Source organism: Ambystoma mexicanum, chromosome 7p (genome assembly GCF_040938575.1).
Source record: "Ambystoma mexicanum isolate Mex_15411 chromosome 7p, UKY_AmexF1_1, whole genome shotgun sequence".
Classification (NCBI taxonomy): Eukaryota; Metazoa; Chordata; class Amphibia; order Caudata; family Ambystomatidae; genus Ambystoma; species Ambystoma mexicanum.
Window position 1 is genome coordinate 382,558,767 of NC_090939.1, and position 22,303 is coordinate 382,581,069.

The 22,303-nt window shown below is 46.6% G+C and overlaps 2 protein-coding genes across 4 annotated transcripts in view; both read left to right on the forward strand.

Annotated features, from left to right (window-relative positions):
• Window positions 1-22,303, forward strand: part of SAMSN1 (SAM domain, SH3 domain and nuclear localization signals 1) — a 1,266,558-nt gene that overhangs the window by 655,836 nt on the left and 588,419 nt on the right. The window lies entirely within an intron of this gene.
• Window positions 860-2,889, forward strand: LOC138526077 (nuclear apoptosis-inducing factor 1-like). The gene is made up of 2 exons (XM_069636416.1): window positions 860-1,689; window positions 2,004-2,889. The coding sequence occupies exons 1-2, from the start codon at window positions 1,269-1,271 to the stop codon at window positions 2,843-2,845; spliced, it is 1,263 nt and encodes a 420-aa protein (XP_069492517.1). The 5' UTR covers window positions 860-1,268; the 3' UTR covers window positions 2,846-2,889.

Consider the following 22,303-nt stretch of genomic DNA (forward strand, 5'->3'; position numbering starts at 1 on the left):
AGACGAGATAGATTTTCTCCGCCAGAAATGTAATGACGTTTCGTGTAAGAACAGAAGGGGACAAAGATGCAATTCCCCCATCTTACACGGTGAATTATAGCCCAAGAACTGGCCCTTTTTGTCTAAAAAAGAAAGGCTCTTTTTCAGTCGGAACATATTCTGGTTGTATGAATACAGTGGTACTAAAATGGGAAATAGAACCAGTATACGTAGGTGATCCAGTTTATTTTATATGTGGAGAGAAAGCATACCCTTGGTTGCTCAGAAACTGGGGAGGTACATGTTACCTAGGGCTACTGTTCCCAGGAGCATTCCTCTTAGAAACAGCAGCCATGGCCAGATTATCCAGAACTAGAGTCAAGAGGACTGACAATATATTTGTAACTGGTGGGACAGCCCTAGTATCGGACAGGATATGGTGGGCTGAGGTTCAAAATGTATGTACACAAGGGGTGGTCCTGTCCTCTGAAGCTTTGGGGTACTGCACGTGGTTTAGGGCAGTAAATTCTTTAACCTTCCTGGGTTTCTCATGTAAGGCTCAGTGGATCCCTAACATGAGGTGAGAAAACAACCGTAAACAATTAGTAGGTTTTTATGGTAGCCTTTTTTATTTCTTAAGTGGCTTTTTTTCTTTTTTTAAATATTTATAGAAAAAGCAAGCATTCAGTTCAAATCCAAAATAAAAGTGAACAAGCATGTGAAAGCATGGACATGTACAGTGAAGTACCAGGATTTTAACATATACATAATTTAGTCAAAAGGCTGGTCTAGGATTGTGTTTTTTTTAACAAAAGAGGAGGTATACAATTTCCAAATTCAACCTTACATAGATCGGTATATACAGGGCCTCATTACGACCCTGGCGGTAATCCGCCGTCATTACCGCCATGGCGTAATGAACGTTAACGCCGTGGGACGATGGTGTAAAGTGCGCCACATTACGACCCATCGCGCACGAGCATTACGCCATGGCGGTAATGTAAACAGCGCCATGGCGGTAATGCCCCCAAAACGGCACCTACCGGCATCGTATGCGGCGCAAGGTGCACCACCGCCACCGCCGTACATAGCGGTGACCGTAGTTAGCGGTCACCGCAATTAGCGTTGACCGTAGATAAGCGGAACCGGAAGTAGCGTCACCGCGGCGGAACGGGAAAGAGCACGGCGGCCATCTTTAAAAACACAATCCATTGCCATCCTCCGAAACCACTGGACATCCGAGCCTGAGACCCCGCCAATACCGGCTTCAACCTTCTACCTGCAGGAAGATGCCGAAAGTTTTGAAAAAAGCCTGTGACCGCCAGCGGCAAGACCGCTTCTCCAGAGAGGAGCTCACCATTCTAGCGGAGACCCTACAGGAGAACGCTGCAGTGGTATTCTCCAACCAACTGACAAGACCGGCCATAACCAAGAAGAAGGCCATATGGGCACTGGTAGCTCAGCGGGTCAGTGCCGTGGGAACGACACCCCGCAATGTCAAACAGTGCCGCAAGCGGTGGGACGATCTCCGGCTCAGAGTCAGGAGCATACTATCAGCCAACATGAACCTGGCAATGGCAACTGGGGGAGGATCGGAGTCCCCTATAAAATTGCAGCCATGGGAGGAAATCTGTGCCTCCACAATCGGAATGCAGAGCATTGAAGGAGTAGGAGGAATGGAGAGAGGAGCCCCGACATCGGGCGATGCAGGTAGGTGGCTCAAATCAAGGCATGCAAAGTCCATTCATGTGAAGTACAATGTTGGCCCATAGTGTGAATGCAACACATCAGCAGGAGACTGCCCACAGATACATCCGATCTGCACCCTGTACACATGCAGCATGCACACCCTAACTGCAGGCACCCACATACCTCCATGCTACTTCCACACAAAAGGGAGTCAACTTTTTTCCCCTGCATGAAATGTGCCACATGTACTAACTGATGAGATGCCAGTCGCAACAATGCCCGGCCAATGTCCGCAGACCCATCAATAACACTCTCCCTCCTCTGTCCCACCACAGGCTCAAATTCCGACCTTGAGGAAGAGGACACCACAGCCTCCACACCCACCAAGAGGGCCAGGCCAACTGTGCCAACGCCACAACCCTCCACCTCTGTCGTCCCGAGGAAAACACCACAGCAGGCAAAATCCATGCAAGGGAAACAGGACAGGGCACAGACAGCCACCCCAGCAGGCAGTACAGCAGCAGCAGCAGCAGCAGCAGACATCACACCAATCATGCCCACAGAAGCCACAGCCTCTGCTGCAAGCAGCACACTTGGGGAGACTGCTGCCATTGCTGCCTCCTCCGATAGTGAAGCAGGGACCTTTGAGGAGAGTGATGTCAGGAGCCCCACAGGCCACCCTCATTCCCCCTACCTGTCCCTAAGCAGCCCGCATGTGGATGCCACACAGGGTCAGCCAGAGGATGACGATTGGCCAGCCACTCCATCCCCGCTGCAGGGGCAGATCAGCCCAATGGGAATGCCACTGCCATTAGCCATGGCCCAGAATCCCAACCATTCTCTGGAGGCGATTGCCACCCGGCAGCAGCAACTTTCCTCGCTGCTCGAAGAACATGTTGCTGAATGTGGGGGGTCAAGTGCAGCAATGGATAAATGTGCTGAGACTGTGAAGGCAGCTATAGAGTCGTCCACAAAGGACATCTGCGCGGAACTAGCTGCTGTGCGGCACGCCATCACTGACCTTGTGCAGACAATACGGGCCATGCGTCCAAATGAGCAGGCAGGATCCTCCTCGGTTGCCAGCTCGACACCGAGCAGCCCCATCCGCCGATCGGGGAGGAACCTCCGCAGCACAGGCAGGGGTGCCCCGGGGGCCAGTGGAGGGGGCTGCCAATAGTGGCCGGACAGTGTAGGAATCCTACTACTGACACTGCTGCACAGACCAACTCACACCTTTGTTGGGATTCCAGGGGGGGGGGAGGGTGGAGGGGGGAGTGGGTGTGTTGGGGTGTGCAGGGGGGTGGCGGGGTGGTGTGTTGGGGAGTTAAGGGGGGAGTTTGGGGGGGGTGTGTGCAGGGGGGAGGTGGGAGGTGGGAGGGGGTGTGTTGGGGTGTGCAGGGGGGTGGCGGGGTGGTGTGTTGGGGAGTTAAGGGGGGAGTTTGGGGGGGGGGGTGTGCAGGGGGGAGGTGGGAGGTGGGAGGGGGTGTGACACGACAGTACATAGTTCAAATACAGTTTATTAGTTTCACAAAAGGAAACGTGTGGACATTTTCATTGCGTATGTGTGCTTTATTGGTGTCCAGTCCTCAGTGTGCATGCCCCAGAGTCACACAGTGCCCCAAGTGCTGTCTCCATGCGATGAACACCAGCCGTGTGTGCTAGAAGCAGTGGTTGATGATACTTTGGCGCATGGCACGCCCCTCCTGTGCATCGCCTCCTCCATGTGGTGGCGCCCCTTCTGCACCCTCCTCATCCTCATCCTCATCGTCAGGTGGTTGCAGTTCTGCGTCAGGGGGCAGGGGCACATTCCGTCTGACGCACATATTGTGCAGCATGACACATGCCATGACGATCTTTGCCACCTTCTCATGGCCATACAGGAGTGCCCCACCAGACCTGCTGAGGCTTCGGAACCGTGCCTTCAGGAGGCCGAATGTCTGCTCTATGACCACACGAGTACGTGTATGTGCACGGTTGTAGTCCTCCTCGTGCTGGTTCTGCGGGTTCCGGACTGGCGTGAGGAGCCACCTCTTCAGGGGGTAGGCTGCATCACCTGTATGTAGGCGAGAATGTATGTGTCAGTCATGTTGTCTGTCCAGGAACATGATGTCCCACCATGGCTGGCATGGAACTGTTACCTTGGCTCACTTCTACATGCACTAATTGATTCACACTATGCAACCAGTATATGCCCATTGCTGCCATGGCCTGTTTAGCATGCCATCACCCTATGTATGCAGAGGGGTTTAGTGCATTGTGAGTGGCCTTCCTCTGTATCCGTTCTCTGTGTTACTCACAGCCAGGTGGAGTATGCATCATCCCCCCCCCCCTTTCAGCCAGGTGGAGTATGCATCTTCCCCCCCCCCCTTTCAGCCAGGTGGAGTATGCATCATCCCCCCCCCCCCTTTCAGCCAGGTGGAGTATGCATCATCCCCCCCCCCCTTTCAGCCAGGTGGAGTATGCATCATCCCCCCCCCCCCTTTCAGCCAGGTGGAGTATGCATCATCCCCCCCCCCCTTTCTGCCAGGTGGAGTATGCACTGGTACGTCATTCCCATGCCCACTTCCATGACATAGCACTCACCGAGTAGCCAGGATCTTGGGCCTGCATGTCGCTCCATGTAGCGTGGTATTGTGGAGTTCCTCAGGATCATGGAATCATGGGTTGATCCGGGGAATCGGGCACAACAATGTGTGATGATCTTGTTGGAGTCACAGACCATTTGCACGTTGATAGAGTGGAACTGTTTCCGGTTGCGGTACGGTACCTCCATGGCACGTGGAACCACCAATTCCACATGGGTGCAGTCGATGGCACCAATGCAACCGGGTATGCTGGCTAGTGCATGGAAACCCACTTTGGTGTTTGCAATCTCCTGGGCAGTCCGTGGTAATGAGATGTGGTCGTCTGTGTGCTTGAGGAGGGCATCAAGCACTTGGATGAGTGTTCGTGAGAATAATGGTTGTGAAATGCCATGCAGGTGCCCCACTGTGTGCTGGTAGGTGCCTGTGGCCAGGAAGTGGAGTACAGCCACTACCTTCAGTAGGGGGGGGATGGCGGTTGGACTTTCTATCATGCTGACGATGTCGTTGTGTGTCATGTCTACGATGGCGGTGATGGTGTCCCTGTCCAAACGGTACAGGGTGTGGATCTGCTCAGCAGTGAGGTTGTTTGGATTGGCTCTGATGCGTGGGATTGGGGGCTGCCTGCGTGGTGGCACTGGCTGTGCTGGTGGGGCTTGCTGGGCCTGCCTTGCCCTCCTTCTCCTCCTGCGTCTCCTCTGTGCTGCCTGTTGTTGTTGTTGTTGCTGTTGCTGTTGTAGTAGCACATGCATTGCTATCAGGTCCTCCAGCCCCAACATTGCTAGTCGTATTGGCATCATTGTGGAGTGTGACTGGGTGTGGGTAGGGGTGGGGTGTGCTCTTTTTATACTCCCCTGAGTCTGTATTGCCTTCACCTGTGCTGTTTCTGTGCACCTGTGGCAGCTGCATTCACTTGAATTGGCCCTTTACGGTTGGTTCGCGATGGCGTTATTTGCACCATGGCGGTAAGGTACTTAGCGGCCTCAATGATGGCGTTAGGTGCATGTCCGCTTGGGTCGGCATTTGCGTGCCTTTCCGCCATGGCGCTAAGTACGGTGTGGGCGGTCGCGTGCGCGCACCCTTAGCGCAGTTTGCGGCAGCGTTAACTACGATGCCGCTATTGGCATCGTAGTTAACGGTCACGGGTCATGATCGGACCTGGCGGAAAACGATGGCGGTAAGCATTTACCGCCATCGTTTTTCGCTTAGCGCCAGGGTCGTAATGAGGCCCACAGTGTGTCCCAACTTCTTGTGTTTTTAGAAAAAGTCGGTAGGAGGTGTGTACATTATTATTTCATAACAAAACATATCCTCCTAGTAGCATTGCTGTAGTTTATCAAGTGATTGACATTTTCTGTGTTGAGGTAGTATGGAAATAGTAAAGGTGGCCAGCTTAGGCTGGTCCAAGACCGAGAGAGACTGGTCCAGAGAGTTCAATGTGTTTCTAAATTGTGGTCTTACAACAAATTGCCACAAGAAACACTGGCGTTTCGATTGATAGAAAGTTTCAATCTTCTTCTGGGGCCTTTGTATGTTCAGGTCTCCCTGTCCCCTGTAGCAGTGTTGAACCTCCTGTGGCTCCAGAGGTGGGTGGGGGTACTGTGTTCAATCAGAGTATTCTGGGGATGTCCAGTGCTGATGATAGTTCTAATAGGCAGCCTTGTATGGATCCGGGTGCCTGGTGAGTAAACCCTGTGTAATTTGGGGCAAGTGTTCAGCTCGGGCGCCGTCGCCGTAATCGTAGTATTATGGCTGGGGTCCGCGTAGGTGTTTTAATAGCAACTGATGTAGCGAAATCATTCATTCCATTCTTAGGACAGATAGTGAACTCCTATAATATAAGGCAACTGTCTAGAATCCTATAGAATACAATAAACACAACAACAGATATATTATTTAACATGACGTTGGAAGAAAGAGGAAAAAGGTTAATGACGCTGCAAAATAGAATGGCTCTCGATGTAATTCTGGTTGATCGTGGGGGAATTTGCAAAATAGTGAGATCAGCATGTTGTGTTTATGTCGATGACTATTCCCCCACGATCTTTGAAGCAATAAAGAAAATGCACATTCTAAGCTCTGAACTCCCCACGGGAGAAGGGAGTTGGGGAATAGGATCTTGGTTTTGGGGAATACTATGATCTTGGGGATGGAAGTTGATCTCAATATTAGTAGTGGTGTTCGGAATATTCCTAACGTGCTGTTGTTGTATACATTGTTTACCCGTAGTTTGCGCAGAGGTAACGGAGGGATGTACGGAAGGATGCATGCATATGATAACAAAGAAAAAACAACCTCATGATCAAACTAGCCCAGACCCAAATGAGATGAGAGCAGTGAAAGAGTTGATGGCAATAGATATTGAAGAAGACAATGATGTCCACGATAGCATACAAGACTAAGGTATAAGTACTTCAGATTCATCATCACTAGAGGAGGTTTCAATAAATAGATGAGACATTTGGCATACGGCCAAAGGAGGGTTTGTCAGTCTAGAAATACGGACACCTCTACTTTGAGACCGCAAATGCATTTTGGTGGCCGTGGACCAACCGTCTCATGCACGATACGACAGAATATAGGTTTTCGAGTTTGCCAATTTGATGTAACAAGAATCGCCATTTTGTTTTCTAACCATTGCTCATTGCTTTCTGTTCCTATTGCTTTGCAGTATATTTTCCGCTTACACTGCTCGACTGTGGAACATTGTTGTCTGTATGTGAAAAGGACAAGGCCGCAGGGCCGTGAGAATAACAAGAGTTCGCTGAAACACAAAGGTAGGCAGCACCAGGAAGACTGCCCGGCTCCCTCCCAAATGTAGCCTTGAAGCAGAGCTGCAGGGCGTTTAATCATTTCACAGCTGCCAGCCAGTCTCGTTATATGGCAGAATATGTTAGAATAATACCGCTAAAGGCTTGAATTATGCTGTTCTAACGGCCCCCCTTTGCTGAGCCTGCTAGAGCAATGTCGGCTCCCAGGACGCGAATAGCACCTGATAGATAGCAAGGTCCGGAATGCAACTCCCCCCCGTATGTAGTTTGCTTCCAAGAACAGAAGCGCCGTGTTCTATTCAATAATCAAAAGATGCCTTCGCAATCACAAATTACAAATTGTTACTAGAATAGATGTTTGAAGGTGTCATAGTGGTCGGAGATGTCCATCATCACACCAAGTTCGAAGAAACCCAATAAAGGGGGGGGGTGTTAAACATGTCATAGCTGATTGTTTGATATGCATTTTGTATATATGTAACTGATGTACGTAATTCACTCTCTTGCGTCCCTTGAGGTCTAGAGATACACGTCGCGGGGCATGAGACTGAGTTGGCCAACTGAGACTTTTGCTTTGCAATAAAACCCTAGCTTTGGGAATACAACCTTGTGTCTGGCGTCTCTATCGTGTGTGGTGACCCGCCTTGTTTCCATAGACGTCAGGGTCCCCTAGGGGCCCCTTTCAGCATGGCCACACAGAATCCGTGGTGGGCCTGGGGCCTGTTAACCGACGCCAAGACCAGACTGCAGCGGAGAGCTCGGATTCCCAAGCTCTGCACGAGAAGTGCATTAGCTGCCAAGCCGAGCAGCAGAACGGAAGTGAACGCTCACAAAGAGGTAGCGCCATTGAACTTTGACATGCGAGGCTGGGAAAGCCACAAGGGTTACTGGAGCCTGATAAAGCCGAGTGGGCAGATGCCCTACCTAAGTAGAGTTGAAGCAAGCCTATTAGGTGGACAGAGGGCTTCGGAGAGCCCTGCAAAACAGAGAGACTTTAACATTCAAAGCTGGGAAAGTCACAAGGATTACGGGAACCAAGAAAACCAAAATGGGCAGAGACTGGGATAAATGAAGCCTGTCAGAGGGCCAGAAGGCGTTGGGAAGCCCAAGAAACACAAAATATACTGAAAAGAATTGGAGAGAGAGAGAACCTGGAGGGTTCCAATCCTTAAGTACCAAACAGGAACATTGTCAAATACCAGGTCAGACATGGAGGAATTGTATTAAGAGAGCCTTTTCTTCCTGGAAATAGGGAACCACATGGAAAGAGGATTTGGCATACAGAACCTGCAGAGAGGTTGGGAACTGTATTATGAGACATTGACAAATGTTTAAAACCTATCTAAAAGAGATACAAGATTTGGCCAGGCCGAAGGGAATGACATATGCTACTGCTCTATCCTCCGTTTTCTGTCATATTTTTCCTAAGCGGTAGGGACTAGTTAGCTAATAGGATTGGGACTAAGGACTATTTCTTTTGGACTTTGACGAGCACTCATACTATTTAGTTTGTTAGGTAGGGAACTTCGTTCATAGCAGTAGTATTAGGTAGGCATTTTTATTTTTTAATAAAACTTCTTTAACATGGCTCACCTTAATATGAGTCCTTCTTCCTGTTTGTCACACTGTCCGGGCTGAAAACCCCTCCCCTTGTCTATTATTCCATTAGTTCTCTATTTTACAAGGATGTATGCTTGAATCAGTATTATTAGTACTAAGTGGCTTTTCAGTTTCCTGAAGCAACTTGGTTTGCTTGGGACCCAGTCTTTATGGATGAATATCTTCCATTTACAGAATTTGGTTTAAAGAATGAGAAAGGGCAACTGCAGAGTGGTTTGGGATATTTGCTTTCATAAATTCACAAGGTTAACAGCACTTTGTTGCCAGTCTGAAGTGGATAATATGGGAACTGTAAATACATGCAATTTTTCTTTACATTTACCTACATAAACTGAGAGCTGGGAGCTCTTCTCGAAGAGTTCTTGATATAAAAATGGATGGAAAGAAATTATACTTCGCACAGCTATATTTTATAGATCTTCTAAGTGCTTGGCATGGCATGTTGATATTAATATATCTGTTCAATCAGTTAACTTGTTTGGTGGCCCACAGACTAGGTTCATTTCTAGATTTGAATTTTGAAAATACTGCCCTGCACTTGTGTCGGATAGATCAACATTGGTGACTTTTGGTATTGGTTATTTCCATCCCAGCAGACATGTGAGCTCTAATGAAGCCCTGCTTACTGTTGTGCTGCTGAAATCAGTGATGGAAGAGGATATAATTCACACCTTTAACTAATGTTCAGGAGAGAGGGAAATGTTAGTAGATTACCATCTAGAAATTACCAAATGAATAATGAAGTGTAGTAGAAACCCCTAAAAAAATTATTTAAGGCTTACACTCAGTTTAAGTTAGAGAATACTGAAAAGAAAATTACTCAAGAAATGTGTGCACAAATAAATCATACATCAAAATCCAATCTAGAAGTAAATAGCAAGATTAAATTCAATGTGACAGGTATACTTTGCACAAAAGCTGAGTGATGCTGCAGTAAAAGCTCAGACATTTTCCAAAAATACAAGGAACTGATAAAAGATCATATTTGTCTCTGACATAGCAGTACATGCTGTCCTTTTGTTCATTTCTGCATTTATTTAGGTTTACAAAATATAGGACACGTTCGAAATCAACCACTCTTTAAAGGAGCAAGGTGGTATCATTAAAACACTGAAGGCGCTGTGTAATCTTCGAGGAGCTCACCAACCCAATTGCAGTCTCCACTTCTCCCCTGCCCTCCCTGGCCCTCTACACTTCCCTGGCCTCTTACTTCATGTCCAAAATTCAGGACATCCTCTCCTCTCTTTCCTCTACTTCACACCCATCTTCCTCACCTTCTTTCAGGCATCTCCTGCCCCCCGTGTCACCTCCCACTCCTCTCTTCTTCTCCCATAACACCTGATGAGCTCTCTAGACACGTCCGCTCTTTGAAAGTCTCATCCAAAGAGGTGTTCCCTTGCGCCTGCAGAACTTTCAATGACGCCATTGTTTCCCTTGCTCCAGCATAGGCCGATTTCTGCAATCACTCCTTTGCCACTGGTTCTTTCCCTCACTCCTCAAGCGCTCCTTTGTTCACCACCTCCTAAAATAGCCTTCTACAAACCCTTCCTGTCCGGCTAACTAACACCCTATCTCTACTACTCCCTTCTTGGGCAAACTCTTGGAGAAGCTGGTCTTTTGCCAGCTTATCCACCACACTGAATTTGTTGGTTGGCTCCACAACCACCAGTCTGGGTTTCAGAGCTGCCAGAGGAATGGAAACTGCTCTCCTGAACACCTGTGAAGACTTGCTCTCAAATCTTGATTCCAGGTCTCCTTCCATTCTCATCTTTCTTGACTTTCCTCTGCCTTTGACACAGTCAATCATGCCACCCTGGTAAATAGACTCTGTGACACTCTTTACATCATGGACTTGGTTCTGGACTGGTTGACATCCTTCCTTTTTGACTGACCTTCTGAAGTTCAACTGGGCCCTTTTCTCTCCTCCATCTCACTCTCCACCTGTGGTGTCCCCAGATCTCTATCCTCTCTCCTTAGCTGTTTTATATCTACTTGACCCCTGTAGCCCATTTGATCTCCACCTTCTCTCCTAACTTCCAGGGTTATGCAGATAACACACAGCTCTCCTTCAAACTACCCTCCTTGCTCATTCCTAAATGCCTCTCTACTATTCAGGCGTGGTGCACTATCAATGATCCCTGCCTTAATGCTAGTAAGACATAGATCCTTCTAATTGGGACCCTGGCTTTCTTTTCTCATCCCACACTCTGGCCGCCCTCTATGGAGCCCCTCTCCTCACCCTCCTGTCATACTAAAAACCTTGGTGTCATCTTCGACTCCCCTTCCTTCTTCCCTCACATCGCGGATCTTGCCAAGCTTCACATCCTCAGAGGCATTCTCCCTTTTCTCACCTTCCACCAGAAACTCAATGTCTCTAGAGCTGAAGTTCTTTCTAGGCTGGACTACTGAAACAGCCTCTTCCTCAATCTGCCTAACTCCTCTCTCTGCCGCCTTCACCTAATCCAGAATAGGACTGCAAGACTTATCCTTGGCCTCAAGCCCAGGGACCGCATCTCTCCAGCCCTTAAGTGTCACCACTGTCTCCCAGTTGCTGCAAGGAACAAGTTCTAGAACCTCTGCATAATCCACATGGCTTTCTGGAACCTGGTACTCTACTACATCCAACTCTCTCTCCCAAAATACCTCCCTACAAGAGCCAGTCATCGAGCTCTAACTCTCTGCAGATCAGACATTTTTCCAAGCCGAGAGTGGGGGTTAGATCTTTCTCCTGCGCAGGTGCCTTGCTCTAGAATGGCCTCCCTGCCCTTCTCAAACTTGAGCCAAATCTCCTTAAGTTTCAGAAGCTCCTCCTTTTCTCCTCTTCCTTCCCTCTCCCCCCTCCCCTGCTAATCTCCTCCTCTGCCTTTAACTGGCGGCATGGTTCCTTCAGAGTCATACAGGGCAGTCTACCCCTGCACTTGGTCTCCCCTGACTCATCCCCACCCTGCCTCATCTAGCACTTGTCCTGACAGGCCCCCTGGGCTGCACTTGACTGGCCGGCCTGAGCCATCCCTGACCCCTTCATTGCACTTAGTTTGTGCTCTTCCCCAGCCTTGTCCTCTTGGCCTTCCCTGCATTCTCCCTCTCAGAGGCCCCTCTGCCCTTTTCTTGTACTTTGACCTCCTCCCCACCCACTGCACGTCTCGTTACTGCACTTGCACAATCTGCATGTCACAAGGCCTAGTAAGTTTGCTTCATTTGTGTCCCCTGTTTCCTCACACCCTTGTTTTCTTGGGCCTAGAAACACTTGTATATAGGTGCATTACATATAACCAATAAATAAATAAAAATGAAATAACTGTCTCTCCAGTAAGGTCACAGGACCTGGTCATATATAATAGAAACCGAAAGTCTCCTTTGAGCCAGAAGATCTTTAATATTTAATTTGAGCCTGTCATAGTGTCCTCCTCCTGGAACATTTAGTGGTGACATTGGTATCGAAACTAAAGGATCATCCGACCGATTCTCCATTCGTCTGCTAATTTCAAGCCTTCCACTTTTGCCCACGGTTTTAAGGGGAGTTGACACAGCTGGGGTGTCTCGATGCGCCCAATAGACTTGCTTTGCATCCTCTTCTGTTGAAGTCAGTATGACCCCATGCAGCCTTGCAGTGTGACGTTGCAGCAGAGTCTTGTATCTTGCACACAGAGAGCTCTCTGAGCTGATGTAGTCAAAGGGTCAGTAAATCAGCAGCCAGCATTTTCAGCCACAGGTCAATTGTTGACTTCATATTTTCCTCCTCAGCCACAGGAAAGGTGGGTGGGGTGGTGTGAATGCCTCTTACACGGTCCAGGAGGTGAACAATTCAGTGGGCCTCTACTAGTGCCAACCATACCCCTAAGCCAACATCCCTCAAACTCTGAGCCAGCAGGCAGAGGTCTTTCACCTCCCAGCTCTGCAAGAACTCAACGAGCCTGGCCTCGAGGGTGGGCTCAAAGGACACAAGCTCATCCTCGCTCTGCCCAGAAAGACAAACGTTTACACTTGTATTTATTTATGGCATCTGCAATATCCGTATCAAAGCCTGGAAATAATGTTCATATTACAGGCTAGTTGTGACGTCACAACTGCCCTGTAATAACAAAATGACACCAGAACTGCTCCGTAATAATTATTACGCTGTCACTGCAGCAGTTCATTAAAGCCGTTACAAACTTTTCAAATTCCTTGCTTGTAAAACATGTTTCTGTGACACTTTAGAGAGATTACTTGCCAAGGAACTGTTTATGGTAAACATTTTAATTTGTACACTGCAAAGGTTTAAGGCATGTGAAGAAGAAGATTAATAGATATGTGACTTGCTTAGGTGGAGCCCTTGGTAGCGCATAGAGTTAAATGTTAAATGTTAAAGGTATTTGTACCGCGCACCATCACCAACGGAATTGGTCCCCAGGCGCTCTGGTGGATCTGTAAACGATAAGGGGGGATGGGTTAGTAAGGTGAAGAGGGAGTAGAATAGTGAGAGGAGTGGTGTTCTGTTGCCAGCTTGAACTCGGTATACACCAGATGTTGAGCTTTGGTGTGGGTATTGGATCGGTGTCAGTCCGCGTGTGCTGTTCCTCCGGCTTATGTGTTGTTGCAGTGTTGTGAAATGCGTGCGGCTTGTGGTGCAAGAGATGGTTGTGTGAGTTTTTGAGTGAGATAAGTATGCAGAGTTTGAGGTTGTATTGGTTAGTGGGTTACCTGACCATTAGCATGCTAAAATTCACAGCATTGTCTAAGTGTGGCACTTGTTGGCCTTCACAATCCTATCTAGATGCGGCGCAGGCCAATGTTCAGAATTCTATCTAGGTGTGGGCATGTCAACATTCACAGCCCTATCTAGAGTTGCTTCAAGAAGAAGTAAAGCACTTTACAGAGAACTGCTAGGGCAGGGGGCATCTCAACCACGAGTTGCATGCTGTATCTACAGCATTTTGCTTGAAACCAGAAGATTACGGAAATTAGAATCTAATGGAGATGTCAGATTGGAATGACTTTTCTGGACAGTGCAGGTACTGTCACCCTGTAGTTTTTGTATACTTGCATTGACATTGCACATATTTCCAATGTAAGTATGAACTTATTTAAAACATGACTTTTTAATCCACATATGTTTAAAACATGTTTTATATGCACTAATGTTGCCTAATTGTATTCAACATTTTCTTGGGGGATACTCTCAACCCCTCCATCGCAGGGCTGCGCTCACGCGCTGTGCTCGTTCCTTCAGCGAAATATGGGGCCAATTTGAAAGAAAATTATAGGGCCACTTTTGATTCCCAGTCCAGCACTGTTCGGGCGGTTTGCCAGGATAGACAGAGCATCATTCCTACATTTATCTAAAGCCATTCTTGCCACATCCGGTGTATTTCTGCTCTTTTTTTAAGACAAGGAGTCACGTGATGGCTCCTGAATATCAGGCCTAGTTGAAGTTGTATAGAGTTGCATGCAGGCTGCCTATCCTTAGTGGCTGTAAGTCAAACATCTTAATCGTAGGCTGCCTGCATACAGTGCCAGTCCTGTTAAGCAGCCAGTATCCTATCATCCAAACTAAGATATCTGATAATCGATGCATCGACATGGGAGCTCATTGCTTTTTATATGCATGAGCTGGTATCTGTACACAAACAACTGCCGCTAAGAGTTCTTCTATTTCGGGCATTCTTCGACCATTACAGCTTAAAATGTTGCCAGTGCACATTGTTCTGTTGAAGAAAAGAGCATTCAGTGGAATAGTGGTGCTGATAAAATACACTACGACCGAGGACAGCAAATGCAGGATGGCTAAACTGTCCCAAAAACAAATAGAGAATTGCATACCTAGCCATGCATTGGAGGTGGGACAGGTTGTGCAGGCTGCCTTTCTGGTGCACAAAGCCTAAGGCTGGCGTAATCTAGATGAGCCTGGAGAAGCTCTGAAATCCCGTTGAGCAAATCTTTAAAAAACACATTTTTCATAATGAGCATGTGAAAGATGCTCCAGGCAGCTCCAAAGTTGCTCCAGGTTTAGGATTTGTGAATACGGTATATGGTTAAAGAAACAAATGTGAAATGGCCACCGCATCTCCTGATTTGACCCAGAGCAAATCTTCGTGTATTGGGACTCCTTACATGGAACTGTCGTACATTTACATAGGCGAGTAGTAGTCTCTCAGCTGCCACAAGACCACCACGTGCTGGTGAATAGAGCAGAATAACAATAGCGAGGGTGTGCTGTTGTGAGATACATATTCTTCCACATTGCCACAGGCTTTGCCTTCCTGTTCCCTTGTATCTCTGCATCCCTCACTGTGTACTTGCCCCTATGACTTGTGAGCTGCTCGTTTGCTTATCAAAGCTATTTACACAGTCATATTATATTAAAAAAACATGAAAGGTAAAGATCTGAAATGTGGGTGCAATTACTTACATGTTTGCAGTGGACCCTTTATGAGCGTCAGCCTTGACCGGGGTCATACGGCACTGCTGATGCTTCTTGACCTATCAGCCACATTTGACATGTTGACCACTCTTTGTTCATTGAGAGACAGATTGATGTCGGAATATGCTTGAAGTCTGCCACAAGCTGGATGAAATAAATGTTGAGTCCTCAGAGGGCCAGGGTGGTAGTGGGCGATGCCCAGGCCACTCCAACTCAATTTACCCATGCTGTCCATCAGGGCCCTTGTCTTTCCCCCATACTGTTTAACATCTATACCAAGCTTTCATTTGATCTACTTGACAGCGAGGTGCTCTGCTACACCAACTATGCAGATGACACCCGGGTTCTTCTGAAGCTGGAATTGGAGACTCTCTTTCGTACAAATGCGCCACACTGCAATAGTGATGTCTCACAAAGCTGAGATTTATTTATGAGCGCCCTTCATGGTAACCCGTTTTTCGGCGACATTGCATAGTGCCTTTGTCGGGCATTTAACCCATTTATTATATCAAGCACAGACGGAAATTTTAAATCAAGTTGCAACATTCCAACAGCCCTGGTTTGAGAAAAGGCACTATGCAATGTCGCCGAAACACGTTTTACCATGAAGGGCGCTCATAAATAAATCTCAGCTTTTTGAGACATCACTATTGCAGTGTGGCGCATTTGTACGAAAGAGAGTCCCCAATTCTAGTTTTCAATATAGAGGTTGGAGTGGGTACCTCCATCTCTCTTGCCAAATGCGACATTTACAATGACAAGTCAGGTTTTGAAAAACTAATCTCAGGTCGCGGAAGGTAAAATTTGGCGTCAATCCACTCCACAATGTGTGTTCTTCTGAAGCTGGCTGGTGACAACGTCCCTGACACCTTGGCTATTAATAACATCTAGGCCTCCATTCAATCTTGGATGGCTTTGAATCCTCTTGCCTTAAATGATGATAATACAGAGCTGCAGATTGTGGGTCTGGCACTAGGCTTACAAAACCTGAGCCTCTCTTTAGTCACTTTTCTGTTGCTAGGTGTTCCATGAATGTGTCTCTTCATGTGAAGACTCTGGCAGTGTATTTCGACTCCCAGATTACCTTTAATAGACATGCATCCCATCTGCGCTCCTCATGCGCCAGCCTTAACAATCTTCTCAGGCAAATTCGACCATACCTATCCCTTGAGAATAGAGCTGTCATTTCCTCACCCTTAATATCTTCCAAGTTGGACTACTGCAACAGCCTATTGGATGGTACGTCTACTTCGAACATCAATAAGCTCCAGGTTATTCCAAACAGCGTGGTCAGAGCTGTTCATGGTTTTAAGAAGCAGCAACATGTGAGCGTGGCCAGGCACAACCTGCACTAGATTCCTAAATCACAAGGAATTCACCACAACTTCTGCACTCTTACTTTGAAATGCTTACATGGATCGGCCCCCTGCTCCCTTACTGAGCGTCTGAGGCTTCCACAATTCAGGAGGGTCCTTTGATCCAATTAACTCCAACTGCTCTCTTTACCACGATATCATCTAAAACAATAAGGCGGAATCAGCTTTGACTTCTTGGCTGCTCAGACCTGGAATGAGATCCCCCGCTCAGCTAGATCTATTCCCTGCCTGGTCCGTTTCAGGAAAACGATCAAGACCCTCTTCTTTGCTGGAGGAGTAGATTAGATCTTGTCTCGTTAGCCTGCTGCCTCTTCTTTCTTACAGTTTGCCTTTTTCTCCTGTGTCTTTTTTGTGCGCACTGAGGCCTTCACGTGAGTTGGTGTGTTATAAAAAAAAAACAAAATAAAGTAAAGTAAACCTCCATTCAGGTACATTTCGGGGTCTTGGAGATAAATGAAATATTTCTCTATAAATTGATGACAAATGATAATACCAAATGTTTCCCATTGGTATCAGTGCCTTGCTGTACTATCGTCGAGAATGGCTTGGAATCATTTGATATAGAGGCCTCCCTTAATGCTTCCCAATTTTAGTTTGCTTTGGTAATCTTTTTATAATTAAAGTGTTTATATTCTCCCTGTAAGTTCTTTACAGTATCATTGTTACCATACTCTCTTTGCTTGTTGACTTTTGAGATTTTTTTCTTTCTTTCGAGGCATTGTATATTAAACCAACTAGACTTTTTCTAATTGTGCTACTGATACCAATTTGGGGTGCTTTGTGACCAAGAGTGCATGTAAGGTGGAAATACAGTCTTATGCGTTGGGTACAACTTTTGGGGATCATAATTATTTTAGGCAATGTGAATAATGTCCTCTAAATTGCAATCTTCCCATCTCAGTATCTTTATCTTGTGAACCGAGAACAAAACCTGCTCGTTCATATGAAAGGTACCTTCAGTTGGAAAATACTTAAAATCTATCCTCTTGTGTAAATTAGCTCAATTTTTGTAAATGCTTTATAAAGTGTTATTCTTACAATATAAGTGCATAGAATGTGCCGTTGAGTCTTTCGGCAGAATCAACACGTCTTAAGCCCAAAATAGACCCTAACCTTGCACATTAGCCCCTCTCTGACACCTCAACAGGGATTTCAAAATGTTCTTATCTATCAAACGGATGCCAGGGGTTTTGGGGATAGGCGGCCCAGAATCCTGTCACTGTCCCATTGAGCATCATCATCCAAGTTGGTGCACCAAATTGTGCTATCAAACGAACTCCCGAGTGAGTTTTACGCTTTCAACAGGTCACAGAGTCAATACAATACAAGAAAATACACTGACCACACCCTTTTTATATCATTCAGGTGGGCTGAATAACAAGTAACATTTCATTACCTCATGCATGTCATATTGCTCACATACCCCTTCCCTTATCAGTATGAGAACTGTCTACTCCTTTCATTCTGTGCATACCCTACCATAACTGATGAATTTCTTTCGTTTTCCGATTTTGCGATGCAACAATAACGTCCCATTAACAATGTATTTTTTTTCCTTTGAATTGCGTTTTTTTTATTAGTAGAGCAACGCAACCATAAAATCCTTTTAACCAAGTTTTTTCTCTGACTTTCAAAGGTTTTTATTAGAAAGACCTAAGCATAACATGCAAATAAGGGACAGCGAGATAAAATAATTGGTCCCGGATCACACACTTTAGTTAAGTGAAGAAGTTAGGATTTAACATTAGTACAGAATTTAGGGGCTTGACCACATAACTTCCAAGTCACTAGGAATGTGTTAATGTTTGGTATTGAGAAGAAAATCTGAAGAGATGACAGACGCCTTGAAAAGTACACAAATCAAACCTACTATATAAGCCATATAGAATAGGTTAAGCAAAATGAATATAAATGTACCCCCCCACACACAATCTTTATGGCTAGACAACAACTACCATTACAGTAACAAGCATCCTCTGACTTCCAGAACAACAAAACGTACAGAAACAACCATAGCAGGATGGCTCATGGTGGTAAAAGTTCTGTGTGGTAACTTTGAAAGCCACAGATTCAAATCTCCTTTAGGGAACTAAGGATATTGTTTTTCTTATGCACAAACCTTTCTTTCACAGAGTAGGCACTGTAGATAGGGTCGGACTAGGGCAAAAAATTGTCCCAGGCCCCAAAGCAAAGGTGGCCCCCAATCAGTGATGTAATTTCACCAAAATTACATCACAAGACCCTTAACCTCTGATGACATCACAGGAAGTGATGTAATTTGACCGCACCCCAGAGTGGCATCACAGGAAGTGATGGAAGACAACCTTTCCACTCCTTGACAAAACAGGAAGTGGCGTCCCTTAGCATTGTTCCTAAGTACACTACAATAAATATGGTTACGATATCACTGTAAAGTGATATACATTTCATACAAGAATGAATCACCATATTTACCGTTAATATCAGTGTGTATAGGCTCATATTACCAAATTATTGCAAATGCAAGCAGACATCCAAGGTCACATTATAATGATGTGTTGTTATATAGCACTGACACTTAAGCGCTTTATATAGAACAAATAGTCATACAATATCTCCCAGAAGGCTCAGAAGGATGAAAGACTGTGTTGGCCTTGCCGGGATTCGAACCTGCAAGCTGCAAATCACACACACACATTGCTACAGTGAGCACTCAACCCACTGAGTTATCTTACCAGCGATAGCTATCTAACCTGCTATAGTAAAATTAGCAATTACATGTCTGAATGTTCTCAAAGTCAGAAAGCAAATTACACTCTGTAGTGTATACCAATACACTGGTAACTGACATTTTACAGCAGACCATTTCATCTGCAGGTCGGGTGCAAAGTTGGCCACGTGCCAAGCCTCATTAGATCTACTTTTCAGACTTCAGAGGTTGGCAAAATACATACCATTGGGAAGGTTCATAACTGTGTATTAAAGAATTTAGAGTAGCACAGGGAAAGCAGCACACTCACACGCCATCCCTGTACTCTGGGTTCTTGTTATCTCATACATGCAAATAAACATCCTGAACAGCATGCCAGGGAGATAGGAAAGATAGTCACATTACAACAATGCATCAATTGTGGCACAATTAATCAAGGGCCACATGATGTGTTATGGTCAAACATTTCTACACTGTACACAACGTTTTAGGCACAAAGATTTTGTCAAGTGACCAAGGACACCGAGATGGAATGTCTTGTGATGATCGTTACAGAGACACAAAAAAACACGCTATAACTGCAACCTGTGAAAAGCAAAATACATTTTATTTGTGCATTTATTGGGAGCACGCAAAGCCCATAGGCATGTAGGCGCTAGCTATGGATGGAAAAAGGTTAAAAAGGTGTCAGTTGAAGAGATGAGTTTTGAGCTTTTTCCTGAAGGTGTAGTAGGAGGGTTTGCCACGCAGAGTGGGAGGGAGGTTGTTCCAGAGCATGGGGGCACGGACAAGGAAGCTAGCCCCACCGGCTCTCTTCCTGTTGTATCTTGGTGTTGCAAGACAATGCTTGTAGGCTGATCTTACCGGTCTGGTTGAGGAGTGTTTTTTTTATTTTTCAGTCAGGTAAAGGGGGCATCGTTCGCAAGGCACCGGTAGGTTATGGAGAGAGTCTTGAAGTTAATTCTGTCCTTAACAGATAGCCAGTAGGCAGATATTCTTGCCTCAGAGTTGTGGGCCTGCTTGTTGATGACCAATGGGGCCAAGAGTGTGTTGAATTGGATTGTTTGAAGTTTGTGCAAGTTCTTTCCCGATGTACCACAGAGTAGGGCATTACAGTAGTACAGTTTGGACCCTATTAGAGCACGGGCGATTTCAAGGCGGTTCTGCAAGGTGAGGAATGGTTTGCTAGCGTTAATAAGTTTGGTGGTGTATCCAGAGGAGGAGGCGATGTGGTTGACGTGTCGTGTCATACAGAGCAAGGAGTCCAGGTAAACGGGTTTAATGGAGGAGGCAACAGGTATCTCGTGGCCGTCGATGGTGAAGGTTTTGTAGGCCTCGTGAAGTTTGGCTAGGCTGGCTGAGGGCCAATGATGAGGAGCTCAGTTTTCTCATCGTTGAGGCATAGACTATGTACAGCCATCCAAAACTGAATGGTTTCGTAGATGGCATTTATTCGGGGTTGTCTGTGGGGTGATCGCTGTAAGGGGAATGACGATCTGCGTGTTGTCAGCATAGCCGGTGTACGAGACACCGAGAGCATCTAAGAGGTCAAAAAGGGGTTTGGTGTACACGTTGTATACTGTGGGTGCAATGCAGGATCCTTGTGGAACACAGCATATGGTGGGTGTGGGGATGACAGCGGCCTCCCCAGTGAAGACTCTGGAGGATCTGTCACCCAGAAAAGAGGAGATCCATATGGTGTCATCTTTCGAGAAGTGGCCAGAGCTGGAGAGAGCTTGGCACAGGATCTTGTGGTCCACGAGGTCGAAGGAAGTCGAGAGATCGAGCAGTAAACGGAGTGAGAGGGAGGCCTGATCATTGGCAGCATCCAACAGATTCTTGAGGTCTAGGAGGGCTGTTTCTTTCCAATGTTTAGGGCAGAAGCCTGATTGACAGGATCCTAGAATCTAGTGGTGTAGAAGGTGTGATTGGATCTGCAGGTATGCGACTTAATCCATGATTTTTAAGAGGAATGGTACTCGTGTGATGGGTCAGTAGTTGGTGGGGACTGCTTGGTCGAGTGTAGTTTTTTTAGCAGCAGGGCAATCTGAGATTCTTTGAGGGAAGCCGGGACCATGCATGAGGCAAAAGATGTGTTGGTGATGGCAACAATGAGGGGGAGAAGGGGCTCTGCACATTCTTTGACAGGGTAAGCCTCTTCCTTGCGGTTAGAAGGTTGGAGGCCTTTAATGATGGTGCTGATGGGTTGGAATTGGAAGTGGGGATGGCAGTGAGACCATGTGCAGATAGAAGTGTAATTGTGAGATTTTTCCTGAAAGGGTATCTTGGATGCTGTTTCACCAGGCATCATCTTTTGTGATGGAGACGAGAGGAGCGATGGGAGACTCTAGTTCCTTGAGAATGGTGAAGAGTTTCGGGACCTGAAGGCGGCTATGGAGATTCTCTCATTGTAAGTGCTTGCTTTTGAGGTCAAGATGGCTTGTTTATAATGGCAGGAGGTATTTGAGAGGAGGGCTTTGTTGGTGGCAGAGGGTATTTTGCGCCATGTGCTTCTTTCTCTCTTTCGGAGGCTCGGGTGGAGCGGAGGCTGGGTGTGAACCACCCAACAACACCCCTACGACAAACCAAGAGTTGAGGTGTTTTGGGTTTTTTACTTTCTTTTCTTTGAGAGGGGCTAAATGGTTGACAGTGGTGCGTAGTAGTTTGTTGTAATGCTCCTCTCAGATGGTGGTATATGATGTGAGAGGGATGGGTCTATTGAGGAGGGGATCATCTGGTCACTGGTGAAGTTGTGGGAGCCACGGGCCATGATGTGGGCAGAACTCACTACTGGCTTGGTTTGAGAGATAGGGGTAGGAATGGAGAAGGAAATAGAGTTGTGGTCTGACCATAGGCATGTTTGGTTGGAGAGGATAGTGATGTTGCTGTTATGGTCCATGAGCCAATCTAGAATACGATCACGGGACTGGGAGGGTTGAGTAATGAGCTGGGAACAGCATAGAGCTTCTAGTGAATTGAATAGGGAGGTGGCATTGGTGTAGGATGGGTCGCTAAAGCCAAGGTTGAGGTTGCCTGGGAGGAGTAGTTGATTGGTAGGTTTAAGGTTGGATGAGATGAGTTGGATCAGGTCATCCTCGAAGGTGAGTGTGGGGCCCATTGGGTGATAAGAAAGGTGGATGGTGGTTGAAGTATTGTGTGAGCATTTTAATTTAACAGACAGGAGTTTGGATTTG